The sequence below is a fragment of the Stegostoma tigrinum genome, chromosome 8 (assembly GCF_030684315.1).
Source record: "Stegostoma tigrinum isolate sSteTig4 chromosome 8, sSteTig4.hap1, whole genome shotgun sequence".
Taxonomy (NCBI): Eukaryota; Metazoa; Chordata; class Chondrichthyes; order Orectolobiformes; family Stegostomatidae; genus Stegostoma; species Stegostoma tigrinum.
Genome location: NC_081361.1, coordinates 56,127,813 through 56,144,828, shown reverse-complemented (window position 1 = coordinate 56,144,828; position 17,016 = coordinate 56,127,813). Strand labels below are relative to the sequence as shown.

General features: G+C 40.4%; 1 protein-coding gene across 1 annotated transcript in view; it reads left to right on the top strand.

Moving 5' to 3' along the window:
* The window catches only part of mysm1 (Myb-like, SWIRM and MPN domains 1), a 93,724-nt gene that overhangs the window by 61,477 nt on the left and 15,231 nt on the right, over nucleotides 1-17,016 (top strand). Inside the window, exon 18 of the mRNA XM_048539296.2 lies at nucleotides 5,319-5,424. Coding sequence (XP_048395253.1) covers nucleotides 5,319-5,424 — 106 coding nt within the window. The remainder of the gene's footprint in view (nucleotides 1-5,318; nucleotides 5,425-17,016) is intronic.

Here is a 17,016-nt window from a genome sequence, read left to right as displayed (position 1 = left end):
TTTCTTTATAATCTACTATCCTATTCTCACCCTCTGGAGGACCAACATTCATTTTACTTACTCTTTTCCTTTTTAGACAAGTAACAACATGTGTTATCTGTTTTTCCATTCCCAGCTAACTCCCTGACATACTTTAATATCTTGCTCTTGATTAACCTTTGTCATCTTCCTCTTATGTTCTTTATATTTTTGACCAATCATCCGACTTGCCACTTACCTTTGTACAGTTAAATGCTTTTTTTCCTCAACTTTGATGCTATCCTGACCTACTTTAGTTAACCACAGGGTGTGGGACCTCCCCTTGGACTTTTGCTTTGTTGTAGGAGTATCCTTATTTTGAGTATTTTGAAATAGCCCCTTAAATGTCTGCCACTGCTTCTCTATTGACCTGGGTCCTATCTTAGGATCACTGATCACTTCAGTTAACTCTGTTTTCATGCCAACTTGGTTGCCATTAATTAATTAAATTTAAAATATTAGTCGTAAACCCAAACTTTTGCCTTTCAGACTGGTTGTAAAATTCAGTCTTACTGTGAGCACTGATGCCTGTAGATGTCTTCATATGAAGATCATTAATTAATCCTGTCTCATTGCACAATACCAAAATCTGGTTGTTTCCAGAGCATATTGCTCCAAGAAAACACATCTCTGAAACTGGCTACTGTTCCAAACTAGTGTTATCAATCTGATTTATCTGGTTTAAATGTACAATGTACTATTATTTCCATCCATTTATCACAAAGACTTAGTATTTCTTCTTGTATATTTTATCGTACGTAGTGGTTATTATCAGGGAGACTTTAGATAATTTCACTAGTGACTTATTTCCCCAGCTATTCTTTGTCTCCACCCAAACCAATTCTACATCTTGATCTCCTGAACTGAGGTCTTCTCATAACTATTGTACAACTGCCATGTTTGATCAAAAGTCCAACTCCTCCACCTTTGCCTAACTTCCTATTCTTCTTGAGTGCCGTGCACGTCTCAATATTCAAAACTTAGCCTTGCCATCTTGCAACCATGACCACGTGATGGCTTTGAGATCTTACCTAATCTTCAAAGTATGTTATCAATTTGTTGACTGTGTTACAATATTTTGAGGTCGAAATTTTTGAGGAGGTAACCAGGAGGGTTGATGAGGATAATGCATTTGCCGTTGTCGACATGGTGTTTAACAATGTTTTTGAAATGGTCCCTCTTGGCAGATTAGTAAAGTATAAGCTGGGATTGTTTCCCTTGGGGAAGCAAATGTTGAGAGGGGACCTGATCGAACAGCATAAGATTATGAGCAACAGAGGTGGAATGGATAGGAAGGCAGTTATCCATTAGTAAAAGAATCAATAGTCAACAGCCATAAATTTAAAGGTAAGATACAGAAGGCTAAGAGGAACATTCAGGGAGAACCTTTTACCCAAGAGGAGGTGGGAATCTGAAACTCACTGTCTGAAAGGGTGGTTGAGTCAGAAATTCTCATAACATCTAAGCAGCATTCAGATATTCACTTGCATCAACGTAGCCTCCAGATGATATGCTATGTCTACTCAATCTTGATCCCTCAGCCCTCTGTGCATACCTTTAGGCACACAAACAGGAGTAGATCATGTAACCCCCTCGAATCTGTTGCACAGTTGAATAAAATCTTGTCTGATCTGCTAGTGCTCTATATCTTTTAGTTCCTATGGTTGACTAAAGCCGATCTGCCCAAGATTTAAAATTATCAATGGTTCTTACACCAACTGACTGTTGCAGAGGAGTAGCCCAATTTTCTGCTACCCTTCGCACACAGATGCATTTAATAATTCCACTCCTGGAAGATCTGCCTATAATTCGTAGACTGTGCCTCCAGTCCTAGACTCCCCAGCTAGCGGAAATAGTTTCTCCCTATGTACCCCATCTATTGTTGTTAATACCTTGAAATGTTATCCACCCCCATACCTTCTAAATCCCAGGAAAGCTCTGTTTGTGTAATACTTCAAAATTCAACTTCTGGATTCCAGGTATAATTCTGGAAAATTCGATGTTGCCCTCCCTACGAAATCAATATATATGTCCTCAGTTGCAGGGCCCAGATCTCTTTGCAGTGCCCTAGATGTGGTCTAACAGAATTTTGTTTTGCCAGACGTCACTTTTACTTCCGGCTAATCCAACCCTCAAGATGAACATTTCGTTAGACTTTTTTTGTTTATTATCAGTCCCTGTCTTGAACATTTAATGATCTTTGTGCATAGAGCCTATGGCCTGGATTTTCATAGATTGGAAAGCCTCTCTTTTTCTGAGAAATGAGGGAAATTTGCTCTTCACGAAGGCAGCTAGCTATTTAAATTTATAGCTGCTTTCTCCCAAGTCACATTTTGGTTAATTGGCAATGTGAAACCTGGGGGCATAAGCAGGTTTGAACTTTGTGCATTTCTTTGGATAGCCAGCGTATCCCTTTGATTTTGGCTCCGGGAGAACTTTAGGGACATATTTTGCCCTTTGGGTAGGTAAAGTTCCCTTGAAATGGTTGAAATTAAGCATGAATGTGCATAAGGAATGCATCAACTCATTAACTTACAAGATCTTCAGAATAGTCAATAGGCCTGTAATAAACCACTGTCAAAATTGCCAGGAGGACTTGTCTAGGCAATTTTAAAGTATTGCCCTTTAAGTTGTTTTTAAAAAATTGGTTATTTGTTACTTCCCTCTACCTGTTGACATACATCTAAGAGTTTCCATTTCTGGATTACATTACTAATTTCACAACCATCTATTATTGCAGTAGGTTGCTTGCCATTCCACAGTTTGATTGATAGCTTCAAGTGGCTCCAGACTCTTTGAAGTAAGCTTATGAATTTTGTGCTGCTTATTATAAGGGACTATTCATCTGAACAAAATGTTTGCTGTTATAAGGCAGTATGTCGTTGAAGGAATAAAAGTGTAAATGGGTATTATGAATGAGAGTTTTTTCAGTATAGTGAAACCTGCAATAGATATTTAACATTTGATTTTATTTAAACTTTGTAAGGGTCGTGGGGTCTTCTGATGACAGATACTAGGTAAGTTGACAGTACAGATGTAGGGGTGAAGGATAGGAGGTAATAGATTAATGTAACCCTCAGTTGGCATAGGAACCATAAAGGGCCATGGGTGGGTAGACAGTGTAGTTTCGATTGACATGGATTTGGCATGGTGAAGGTTGAGGGCTAGAGAGAGGTTTATGCTTTATTCTTCTATAATTGTGGACATATTATTACTGCTCACTGTCTGCTACTGCTCCCCCAACTTTATGTATCATTAATTTGTCTTTGATTTCATGAACTTCAACATTAACTCGTTCACTGAAGAGGGGTTTTATCGAAGATCTTTTGAAGTTTAGATAATTACCATTTTTAAACCTGTCCTGTCCACTATTATAGTTACCATTTCAAAGTATTCTGCCATGTTTGGCAGTTTTGACTTATTCTTTACAAGCAAGTTTTGAGAAGGTTTGTAGCTCAGGTTGAGGTTCTGGATGTGAGATTGCTCGCTGAGCTGGAAGGTTAGTTTTCAGACATTTCATCACCATTCTAGGTAACATCATCAGTGAGCCTCCGACGAAGCGCTGGTGTTATGTCCCGCTTTCTATTTATCTGGTTAGGTTTCCTTGGGTTGGTGATGTCATTTCCTGCATTGGTGATGTCATTTCCTGTTCTTTTTCTCAGGGGTTGGTAGATTGGCTCCAAATCAATGTGTTTGTTGATGGAGTTCCGGTTGGAATGCCATGCTTCTAGGAATTCCCGTGCGTGTCTCTGTTTGGCTTGTCCTAGGATGGATGTGTTGTCCCAATCAAAGTGGTGTCCTTCCTTATCTGTATGTAAGGATATGAGTGATAGTGGGTCATGTCATTTTGTGGCTAGTTGATGTTCATGAACATCAACTAGCCACAAAACGACATGACCCACTATCACTCGTATCCTTACATACAGATGAGGAAGGACACCACTTTGATTGGGACAACACATCCATCCTAGGACAAGCCAAACAGAGACACGCACGGGAATTCCTAGAAGCATGGCATTCCAACCGGAACTCCATCAACAAACACATTGATTTGGAGCCAATCTACCATCCCCTGAGAAAAAGAACAGGAAATGACATCACCAACGCAGAAAATGACATCAACCCAAGGAAACCTAAACAGAAAACGGGACATAACACCAGCGCTTCGTCGGAGGCTCACTGATGATGTTACCTAGAATGGTGACGAAATGTCTGAAAACTAACCTTATTCTTTACAAATCCAGCTGACACTCTGGCTGCAAGTTTTCAGCCACTTCTTTATATAGACTTTTGGAATTTCCTGATAACAGATCTTAAGTTGACTGGACTATAAATAACAAAGTGTGAAGCTGGATGAACACAGCAGGCCAAGCAGCATCTCAGGAGCACAAAAGCTGACGTTTCGGGCCTAGACCCTTCATCTGATGAAGGGTCTAGGCCCGAAACGTCAGCTTTTGTGCTCCTGAGATGCTGCTTGGCCTGCTGTGTTCATCCAGCTTCACACTTTGTTATCTTGGAATTCTCCAGCATCTGCAGTTCCCATTATCTCTGGACTATAAATACCTCAGTTTATTTCTCTTGCCTTCCTTAAATAACAAAATGAAGTGTGAATTTCCAACCTATACACACAATTCCTCAATTAAAAGTATTTTGGAAGCTTATAGGTAGGCTATCTGCAATGTTCTCAGCTACTTCCCCTATAATGCTAATTTGGAAATCATCTGGTCCAGGTGGTTTAACACTTTTTAGAAACATTATTTGCTGTTTTGCTGCTATTTTGCTGACAGTAGTTTTCGTAAGTTCCCATGTCAACTTTATTATTAGCTTACTTGGGTCTTGAAACGCACCAGGGCTCCTTTAAACCCATCTTCAGATCCCATGATCTATAGCAACTAGAAGGGCAAAAATGCAAACACCATCTGCAAGTTCTCCTCCAAGTCTCACACCATCCTGACTTGGAGCTGTCATTAGGTCAAAATCTGGAATTCCCTTACTGACAGAGCTCTGGGTTTACCTATCCCCCAGTCAATTGTAGGGTTCAAGAAAAGAGGTCACCGTTACCTTTTCAAGGGCACATCGGCATGGTCTATAAATGTTGACCTAGCCAGTGATACCCACGTCCTGTGAATTAATTTTGAAAAACATATTTAAGATTTATATTTCAGTCAATGTCCCTGTCAAAGTAACCATTCTTCCTTAGTTTAATTTAAGCAAAATCCTTTAATAGAAGATTTCTAATAATGTTTTCCAATATGTTGCATGTAGAGCCATTATTAAACTTGCGTATTTTTGTCACACAGGGCTCCCATATAAGTGTGAGTTGAAGCAAATGAATGAAGAGCCTCTTTGGGTGCAAATGATAGATAAAGCACGCTGGATAATGGAGAAGTACAAGCTATCCCTCAGGCAAGTAATAAAATGCGGTTTATTAATTTAGAGAAGCGATTTCATCATCATTGTCCTGTTTCTTGTAACTGTTTTTCTTAATTGGCAATGACCTCATTCTATGCAACAACATGATTTAAAATTATGACATTTTATTCTGTTACATATTACTTTTCTTTATGTGCATCCCAAATTCAACAATATGCTTAACTTTCTCTTCTACTCTTAAATTACCAATGCCTATATCCAGATATGTAGTGTTATTATGTTTTAAGTAGCTGCTTCCACTGGCTTAGCCCTCATTAGTTCAGCAGTGTTTTTGAACATTTATTTTGCTTATCTTCTCATGTTTGGACTTTGCTGGTAAGTTTTTTTTTGTGTGTGCATATCTAACTGATAAATACTTAATTATCCAGGTTTGTGGTTTTGAAAAACATCGAAAATTTCAGGCATGGAAATAGGAAGTTAGGTACTTTGTGTCTATGCCAATGAAACAAAAGCTGTTCACCCAAATCTCACTTTCCAGCTTTGGGCTCATAATCCTGCAATTATGACAGGTTAACTGCTTATCTAACTATTTTTAAATATAATGAAGTTTTCTCCTTTTCTCACCCTTTTGGACAGTGATTTCTGGACACCTTCTGCCCTTTGCATTAAAACATTACTTCTCAACTTCTCCCTAAATTTTATGCCAGTGTCTGTAAAGCTATGATCCTGATTATTGACTTCTGTTAAGGAAAACAGGTTTACACAACCCATTTTAGGCCGTTCATGACCTTATACTCCTGAATTCACTTTCCCCTCAGCCTCTGCTGATCTGAATAAAACACCCCCTAGACTATCCTCATGGTTGAAGTTTTCCATTTCTAGCATCATCTCTGTAAGATCTCTTTTATATCCTATCCAGTGTGATTGCAGCCTTTCTATAATATATTAATCAGAATTACACCCAGCATTCTAGCTTTGGCCGAATTAGTGGATTGTGGTATAATGTACTTTATGCATGGTGTCCCCTGAATATGCCTCTGCTAATAAAGGAAACTGTTTCTCAAGCCTTCTCAACCAGCCTATCTAAATGTACGATTCTTTCAGGGATCTGTGGACATGCAGTCCAAGATTCTTTTGTTCCTTTAAACTTGTCAGTGCCCTAACATTTATTGTGGATCCTCTTATGTTATTTGCCTTTCTCAACTACATTGTTTCACACTTCTCCAAACTGAATATGTTTGTCTCTTTTTTTGTCCATGCCACTAGCCAATTGACTTCTGCTGCAGTCTACAACATTCTTCATATTACCGACCAAGCAGCTAATTATTGTATCATCTGCAAATTTCTTAATCACTCCTACATTAAGTCTAAATAATTATTGTATATCAGTAAATGAAAGCATCTCTGCACTGAGCTCTGCAGAACCCTAGTGGGAACAGCCTTCTAGTCACAACGTATCCATTGACGATTAGGCAAAGCTTCCTGCCACTGATCCAATATTGGATCTATTTTGTCACTCTCCTTTAGATCCTTGGATTATTTTTCTCACAAGTCAGTTATGTGTGATCGTGTCAAATATTTTGCTAAAAAACCCTGCCTACTACAGCAACATGCTACGCTCATCAACCCTCCTTGTTAATTGACTCAACAAATTTAGATATGATCTTGCCTTCTAAAAAAAGGCATACTGTCTGTCCTTGATTAACCTGTGGCATTTTAAATGATAGTTTATATTGCCCTTAAGAATATTTTCTAATAATTTGTTAATCACCAGAGTTAGGCCGACAGGCCTATAATTAATTGAACTTTTTTTTTAAACAATAGTTTAACATAAACAATCCTCCAAACCCCTGGCACTACGATCGCAACCAGCTAGAGAAGTCTGGAAGATGATAGAAGATGAGCTTCTGTTATTGCCTCCTTTGTATTTATTAGCAACATGGAAAGTATTTCATCCAGTCCTGGCAGTTTATTGACTTTAAGAGGTGCTAAATACCTTGATACTTGTTTCTCTCTTACCGTTGTCTATTTCAGCAGAAAAAAAAACTGATTCTATCTATCCACTGCACTACATACATTGACAGATTTGTGCTACAGTCTTGAATCAAAATAACAGAATTCTCCACTAAGTCGAGGGTGGAGCATATGAGATCACTTGTTAATTACAAAAGGCAATTTGATATATCTTAATTTTTTAATCTAGGGATCACAAAGTGTTTCTACTTCGGTGTCTAATTTCTTCTTAAAGGATTCTGGGGTTTTTATTGTCACTGCTGTCTCTGGAAGCCTATTCAATATGCTGGTTAGCCTTTGGCATTATCCATATTGAAGTTATGTTTTTAGTAGCATAGACCTGTATTCCGCTTGTCCAACTCTTTTTTTTTGAAACTTAATTGATTGTAATGTTCTGTTGTATGTGCCAACACTAATATCTTCTAGCTTTGTATTTCTCCAAATCCTGCATGATTTAGTATGGATGAGTATAGCCACCTACTCGTCTAACACCATAGAGTCATACAGCATGGAAATAGACCCTTCAGTCCAGCTGCCCATGCTGACCACATGTCCTACATAAATCTAGTTCCATTTGCCAGCATTTGGCCCATATCCCTCAAAACCCCTCCTATTCATTGAACCTATCCAGTCGCCTTTTAAATGTTGCAATTGTACCCAGCCTCCACCACTTCCTCTGAAAGCTCATTTCATACATGCACTACCCTCTGCATGAAAAAGTTGCTCCTTAGGTCCCTTTTATATCTTGCCCCTCACACCTTAGACATATGCCCTGTAGTTTTGGACTCCCCCCATCCTAGGCTAAAGACTTTGCCTATTTACCCTATCCATGCCCCTCATGATTTTATAAACCTCTATAAAGTCACCCCACAGCCTCTGACGCTCCAGGTTAAAGTAGCCCCAGTCTATCTGCCTGCTCCCTATAGCTCCAACCCTGGCAACATCTTGTAAATCAAGATCCTGTTGTATTCTAAGGTCGCCTTCTTTGCTGTCCACTGCACCTCCCAATTTTAACATCATCTGCAAACTTACTAACCATACTTCCTGTGTTCACATCTGAATCATTTATATGAGTAACAAAAAGCAATGGATCCAGCAATGATTCTTGTGGCACACCGCCAGTCACAAGCCTCCAGTCTGAAAAGCAACCTTCCATCAACACCCTCTGTTCTCTACTTTTGAGCCAGTTCTGTATCCAAATAGCCAGTTCTCCCTGTATTCCATGTGATCTAACTTTGCTAACCAGTCTACCATAAGAGCTTTGTTGAATGCCTTACTAAAGTCCATGTAGATCACATCCACTGCCCTACCCTCATCAACCCTCTTCATTACTGCTTCAAAACAACTCTTTCAAGTTAATGAGACTCAATTTCCCAAGCACAAAGCCATGTATACTATCCATAATCAGTCCTTACCTTTCCAAATACATGTAAATTCTGTCCCTCAGGATTCTCTTGCACAAGGGCAGTGCAGTGGTTCGATGGTTAACACTGCTGCCTTACAGTGCCAGGGATCGTATTCGATTCCACCCACAGGCGACTGTCCCTGGAGTTTGCATGTTCTCCCTGTGTCTGCGTGGGTTTCCTCCAGGTGTTCTGGTTTCTTCCCGCAGTCCAAAGATGTGCAGACTATGTGGATTGGCCATGTTAAATTTCCCGTAGTGTTCAGGGATGTGTAGATTAGGGGGATGGGATGCTCCCAGGGTCAGTGTGGATTTGTTGTGCCAAAGGGCCTGTTTCCACACTGTAGGGATTCTGTGAGCTTCTATTACCAATATCAGGTTCACAGGCCTCCAGTTCCGTGGCTTCCGTGTATTTGGCCCATATCCCTCCAAACCTTTCCTATTCATGCGCTTATCCAGATGTCTTTTAAATATTGTAATTATACCAGAATCTACCATTTCCTGTCTCAGTTGTTCCACACAGTAACCACTCTCTGTGTAAAAACTTTATCCCATATCCTTCTTAAAACTTTCTCCCCTCGGCTTAAGAATACGCCCCCAACATTTGAACTGTCGCACCCGGGGTAAAAGACCCTTGGGTATTCATCTTGTCTCTGATCCTCGTGACCTCTAAGGTCACCCCAATACTCCAGTGAAAAAAGTCCTCGGCTATCCAGTCTCTACTTATCCCTTAAACTCTCTATTCCTGTCAACATCCTGGTAAATCTTTTCTAAACCCTCTACAATTTAATAATATCCTTCCTATAGCAGGGCAACCTGAACTGCACGCAGTGCTCCACATGAGGCCTTACCAACGTCCTGTACGACCTCAACATGACACCACAGCTCCTATACCAAAAGGTTTCAGCAGTAAAGGCAAACGTGCCTTCTTAACTGCCTGTGACGCAAATTTAAAAGAATTATGTAACTGAGCCCCTAGGCTGTCTCTATTCTACAACACTACCCAAGGGCTTACCATCAATTGTATAAGTCTTGCTCACATTGTTTTACCAAAATGTAATACCTTGCATTTATCCGAATTAAACGTCATCTGCCACTCTTCAGTTCATTGACCCAAATGATCAGGATCTCTCTGTAATCTTAGATAAACTTCTTCACTGTCCACTATACCACCAATTTTAGTGTCATCTGCAAAATTACCAAGCCTGCCTCCTATATTCTAATTCAAATCATTTATATAAATGACAGACAAAAGTGGACCCGGTAACATTTCCTGTAGAACACCACTGGTCACTGGCCTGTAGTCGGAGAAACAATCCTCCATCACCACCTTCTGTTTCCTACTATCAAGCAAATTTTGTATCCAATTGGTGAGCTCACCCTGAATTCAATGTGATCAAACTTGGCTGATTAGTCTGCCAGGTAGTACCTTACCAAAGCTTTACTAAAGTCCCTGTAAACAATGTCTATCACTCTGCCCTCATCAGTCTTTTTGATTACTTCCTCAAAAAACTCAACCAAGTTTGTGAGACATGATTTCCGTCACACAAAACCACGCTGACTACCCCTAATCAGTCCTGCCTCTCTAATTCATGTTAATCCTATTTTTTAGAATCCTCACCAACAACTTGCCTACTGCAAATGTCAGGCTCAAAGAAGTAGAGTTCCAACCTACTCCTTACTGTTTTTCTTAAATAAAGGAACAACATTAGCCACTTTCCGGTCATCTGACAGTTCACTCACGGCTATGGATGATACAAATATTTCTGCTACAGTCCTCACAATTTCTTCCCTAACTTCCCACAGCATGATTTGATCAGGTCTAAGAGATTTATCCACACAGGAGATGGGGGAGATTTTTAAAGAATATTTCTCCTCAGTGTTTACTGAGGAGAGAATCATGCATGCTGAAGAAATAAGGGAAACAAGTGGGAATGTTTTAGACTGCAGACACATGATCAGAGAGGAGGTGTTTGCAGCCTTAGATTGCATTAGGGTGGATAAATCCCCTAGGCCTGATCAAGTCCATCCTCGGACGCTGTGGGAGGCTAGGGAAGAAGCAGCAGAGGCCCTTGCAGTGAGTTTTGGTTCATCTTCAGCTACTGGTGAACTTCCGGAAAACTCAAGGGTGGCCAAAGTTGTTCCATTGTTTAAGAAAGGTAGCAAAGACAAGCCAGGAAACTACAGGCCAGTGAGCTGACATCAGGCTTCTACCCCTATCACAATACTGAATTGGCTCTATAAAGTTACAAATGAAATCCAATGTGACTGTGACAAAGCTAAACTACTCATTTTCACTCCTAATGACATGTCTCTAGCTTTTAACATGATTTATGATACCATCCTCTTCTACCTCTTTTACACTCATGTATTTGTGTTGGACTTAATTGCCTGGCTCAGTTTTTCCCTATCTAATCGTAACTAGCTTTTTTCTATCTGTTTCCAGATAGTTACTTCTGATATCCTCCCAGGGATTTTTCCTTGGGATTCCTACCATTTATCATCCATATGCTACCTCATGATGAATTCATCTGAACACAGTGATACTTTGGGTATCAGATTGTCAGTATTCGTAAATTTAAGATCATTTTTCAACTCGAGATGAACTTGCAACCACACCTCAATGCCATCACAAGATTACCTATTTCCACTTTTATAGTTACATTAATCCCCGCTGCTGAAAGACTTTGTTCAACTAGACGTAACTATTTCAACACACTCCTGGCTAGACTCCCACTTTGTATCCTTAAAAACATTTAAGGATGTTCAAAATTTGCTGACCATATTCTCTATTATTGCTGCATGCTTGATAGCTTGAAAACATCTGCAGCTGCAGGAGAATATTAGTGGACTGGTCAGGTGGACAGAAGAGTGGGAAATGGAATTCAACACAGAAGTTTGAGTTGATGCCTGTGGTGAAGTCAAGAAAGGCAAAGGGACACACAATAAATGAGAGAATACTGTTGGAGAATAAGTGAGAGAACTTTGATTGAATGTCTGCAGATCCCTAAAGGCTAACAGGACAGATTGATAATGTGGTTAAGAAGACATGTGAAATCCATTCCTTTGTTCATCAAGGTATGGAATACAGGAGCAGGGAGGTAATGGTGGAGCTGTATGGATAATCTGTTAGCCCACAACATGAGTACTATATGCAGTTCTTGTCTCATCACTACAGAAATGATCTAATTACACTGGAGAAGGTACAGGGAAGATTTATGAAAATGTTGCTAGCACTCGAAAATGCAACGGTGAGGAAAGTACTCTTATTCATTCTTTGATGTTGCTAGCTAAGTCAGCATTTATTTCCTTTCCCTGATGGTTTTGGAGAGGTGAACTGCCTTTTTGAACTGTGCAGTGCATGCGGTCTTGGAACACCCACAGTGTTGTTCGGGAGTTCTAGGAGTTTGACCCAGTGGCAGTGGAAATTGGCAGTAATTCCAAGGCAGGCTGGTGTTTGAGCGGTACTTGCAGGTTGTGATTTTCCATCGCATCTGCCCTTTCCTCCTACATGGTGGAGATCATGGGTTTGAAGGGTGCTATTGAAAGAGCCATGATAAATTGGCTGCATGTATCTTGTAGATGCTTCACATTGCTGCCACTGTGTGATGGTGGTAAAGGGAGTGAATGTTGAAGGTGCTGAATGATGTGCTAATTAAGTGGACTGTTTTGATCGAGATGGTGTTGAACTTCTCAAGTGTTATTGGAGCTGTACATGGTTGGCTTGGATTGGATAGGTTGAAGTTGTTCTCCTTTGAACAAAAGAGACTGTAAGCAAAATTGATTCAGACATTCAGTGTTGGGTGGGACTTGGTTGGAACGAGTGGGAAGGGGCAATTTACCATAGCAGAGAGGTCAGTGACTCAGGGCAATAGATATTAAAGTGATTGGAAGATAGGTTAGGGAGGAGATAAGGAAAATGTTTTTCACTGAGGGGATGTGTTGGCCTGGAACTCGCATCCTGAATGATAGTAGAAGTATAAACCCACAATTCTTCTAAAAAGTGCTGTAACTTACAGGGCTGTGGATCAAATGCTGGCAAGTTGGATCAAGCTGGGTGACTTGTTTTTCTACCAGTGCAGACACATTGGACAGTGGCCTCTTTTTGTTGTCTAAATCCTATTCATTCATCCCCTGGTGTTCTTTCTGATCTACATCCTAGAACAAACAGTGTCTCAATCATAAAATTCTTGTTCTTGCTTGTAAAATGTGCCGTGGCCTTGTCCCTCCCTATTTGTGTAATCTCCTCTAATCCCACAACCCTCTGAATATATAAGCATTCCTCTGTATTTGATCTGTTGTGCATACCAAATTTTAATTACTTCTCCATTGATGGCTGTGCCTTCAGCTACCTGGGCCCTGATCTTTCGAATTTACTCCTTTAACCCCTGCTCCTTTTTGGCCTCTCTTCTTCTGAAATACTTTCTTTGAAACTTACTTATTTGACCAAGATTTTTACCAGCTTTTCAAATATTGCTTGATGTGCCTGAGGATCAAATTTTCTTTATTAGGTCCATTTGAAACATGTTGGGATGTTTTGTTATGTCCTGATTACTTTACAAATGCAATCTCTTGTTAGTTGCCTCAATTTTTTTAAAAATTTTATTTTATTTAGGCCTTTTAAAGAAGCTTTATCCTGAATGTTTTTTGCCCTCCTTGATCCTGATTGCTGAAAATCAGGTGGGGAGTCAGTGCTGTTTTGCAAACAGCTATGATCTCTCACTTTAATGGGGATCAAATAAAGTGTATACTTGGGTATTGTGGAGTTCAGAATTCAGAGGAAAGTGTTAATAATGCTCATAGCTTCTTCAAATCATGACTTATTAGCTCTTCCTTCTTTGTAACAAAATTTGTGTTCCACAGCTCCCCACTGAGCATCCTATTTTTATGGCACTTACGTGGCCAGCAAAGTCATTCATTTTAACCACAGGAGCACTTTTAAATAAATGATTACGCCAAATGTACAAGACATGTAGGCAGGATACATGCAATGTCTACAATCAATTGAAATAATCAGCCGAACCACCCACACTCTGTATTTAAAGACTTAGTATTTGCAGACCAAAAATCATGTATTCCAGTGTAGAAGCCTCAACGTGCTCACTCTTCGACAAATATTCTCATCACTTAGTTCTTGTACCATTCTTATAAATATTTCTTGTACTTTCTCTGTCCTTCTTATGGCATGGAGATCAGAACTGTGCATAGTACTATACAATTTGACCAGGATTTAACACAGCTTCATACCTCTGAATTTTACATCTCTGTAAATAGAGTTATTTGCCTTAGTAGTTTCAGTTTCTCAGCTGATCTGAAATACAGTTTTTAACCTGTATCTATAGATCCGTTTTCTTTTCTAGTTATTTTTCAAACTTCTCTTTCCTAGTAAAGTGTGTCATTTTATATTTATCTATGTTTAAAACTACATACCACTCAACAGTCCATTCTGCAAGTTTTCTAATGTCTTCCCGGATCGACTTACCATTGTATCATGCAGTAGCATAAGTTAAGTGGGGCTTTGTTGTGTTGGCAAGATTTCATTTTTGAACACGTTGCAAAGTGTGAGGCTTAAAAATCAGTCAAAATGCTCAGAAGTCCAAATAGTAAGTGCAGAATAGCTTTACATTGGAAAACAAAATCAGCCGATCCATAGCACTTTCTTCATTGTTTCATCATTGTAAAAATATTATTCTTTAAAATAAAGATGTCATCTATCATTACCTAACACCCTTAGGCATGGATGCATCTTCACAATGTTTATAATGTTTAGTGTCTGCTACAAAACTGTCTATGAAGTTGTACCAACTGTAATAACACAGGGATAGTAAGCCCGTACCAAATCAGACTCATTAACACTGGATATCGCAACACAGTGAAATTAAAATATTCAATGATTTCAAAATTGCCCAGTTGTTCTTAACCAGGCTTTATGATAACTGATAACAGACATCAGGTTTATAGTTTGAACAGAAATTAACGATTTATTATTAATACTGTAACTTCAACAGAGCAAAGCTAAACAATAAGGTAAGCTAATTAATGCCTATGATTTCAACCAAATCTTCTTTGATCATTGCCCCCACTCTGTCGCACAGACAAACAGGCACACTTAAGGAATAAATTAAATGAAAGTAATTGAATTGTAACTGGCAAGTTCACCGAAGCAATTTTAAATGAAACCTGCTTGCAGTCCTTGGATAATGGGAACTGCAGATGCTGGAGAATTCCAAGATAATCAAATGTGAGGCTGGATGAACACAGCAGGCCAAGCAGCATCTCAGGAGCACAAAAGCTGACGTTTCGGGCCTAGACCCTTCATCAGAGAGGGGGATGGGGAGAGGGAACTGGAATAAATATGGAGAGAGGGGGAGGCGGACTGAAGATGGAGAGAAAAGAAGATAGGTGGAGAGGAGCGTATAGGTGAGGAGGTAGGGAGGGGATAGGTCAGTCCAGTGAAGATGGACATGTCAAGGAGGCGGGATGAGGTGGTAGGTAGGAAATGGAGTTGCGGCTTGAGGTGAGAGGAAGAGTGAGGGGAAGTGGAGACAGGCTCTCTGCGACTCCCTTGTCCGCTCCACACTCCCCTCCAACCCCACCACACCCGGCACCTTCCCCTGTAACCGCAGGAAGTGCTACACTTGCCCCCACACCTCCTCCCTCACCCCTATCCCAGTCCCCAAGATGACCTTCCATATCAAGCAGATGTTCACCTGCACATCTGCCAATGTGGTATATTGTTTCCATTGTATCTGGTGTGGCTACCTCTACATTGGGGAAACCAAGCGGAGGCTTGGGGACCGTTTTGCAGAACACCTCCGCTCGGTTCGCAACAAACAACTGCACCTCCCAGTCACGAACCATTTTCACTCCCCCTCCCATTCCTCAGACGACATGTCCATCATGGGCCTCCTGCAGTGCCACAATGATGCCACCCGAAGGTTGCAAGAACAGCAACTCATATTCCGTTTGGGAACCCTGCAGCCCAATGGTATCAATGTGGACTTCACAAGCTTCAAAATCTCCCCTTCCCTCACTGCATCACAAAACCAGCCCAGCTCGTCCCCTCCCCCCACTGCATCCCAAAACCAGCCCAGCCTGTCTCCGCTTCCCTAACCTGTTCTTCCTCTCACCCATCCCTTCCTCCCACCTCAAGCCGCACCTCCATTTCCTACCTACCACCTCATCCCGCCTCCTTGACCTGTCCGTCTTCACTGGACTGATCTATCCCATCCCCACCTCCTCACCTATACTCTCCTCTCTACCTATCTTCTTTTCTCTCCATCTTCAGTCCGCCTCCCCCTCTCTCCCTATTTATTCCAGTTCCCTCTCCCCATCCCCTTCTCTGATGAAGGGTCTAGGCCCGAAACGTCAGCTTTTGTGCTCCTGAGATGCTGCTTGGCCTGCTGTGTTCATCCAGCTTCACACTTTATTATCTTGGATTCCCCAGCATCTGCAGTTCACATTATCTCTGCAGTCCTTGGATATTATTTTGTTCACAGGCATGTGGGATTGTATATCTTGAATTCTGAAGTCAATAATCAATGCAAACAGCTTCCACAGACTGCTAGAGACTTACTTACATCTTGCAGACTGGGGTTCTTTTCTCAAAACTTTCAAATATCCTATAACTAATATAATCTAGAGAGCAACCAAAACTCCATCCAGCAGCTCTCAAAGCTATAGAGTCTTCTAACCAAAAGCCAGTCCAGACCACTTTAATCAATGGTTTCTCTTTCTCCTTCAACATTCTCTTTGTTTGACTAGCTGACACTGGCCTCCCTTTGATGCCCATTTTAACATCCAGACATAAAATTCTTTGAACATGATGCATCTCAGGTACTTTTAATATCTCCAATCCCCAGTGTTAAAACAATAATTAACCTGCACTTACCTTTCCAGGTCAGTTCCCTTTAGCAAATATCAGATTGTTTGCTTTTTTTTATAAACAAACTGCAGCTCAACATCCAAAGTTCAATCTCCATTTCAGCTCATAGTTGCAAACCAAAAATGAAAAAAACATGCATAGAACCGACCCGAAACATCAAGCTTTCCTGCTCCTCTGATGCTGCTTGGCCTTCTGTGTTCATCCAGCCTCACACTGTGTTATCATAGAGATTACTGTTCTTTTTCTTTTTACGTTGAAAGAGCTCTGTATTTCTGACGGGAGATTACAATCAGAGCTCTTTCAGAAATGTGGAGCTGTACTTTAA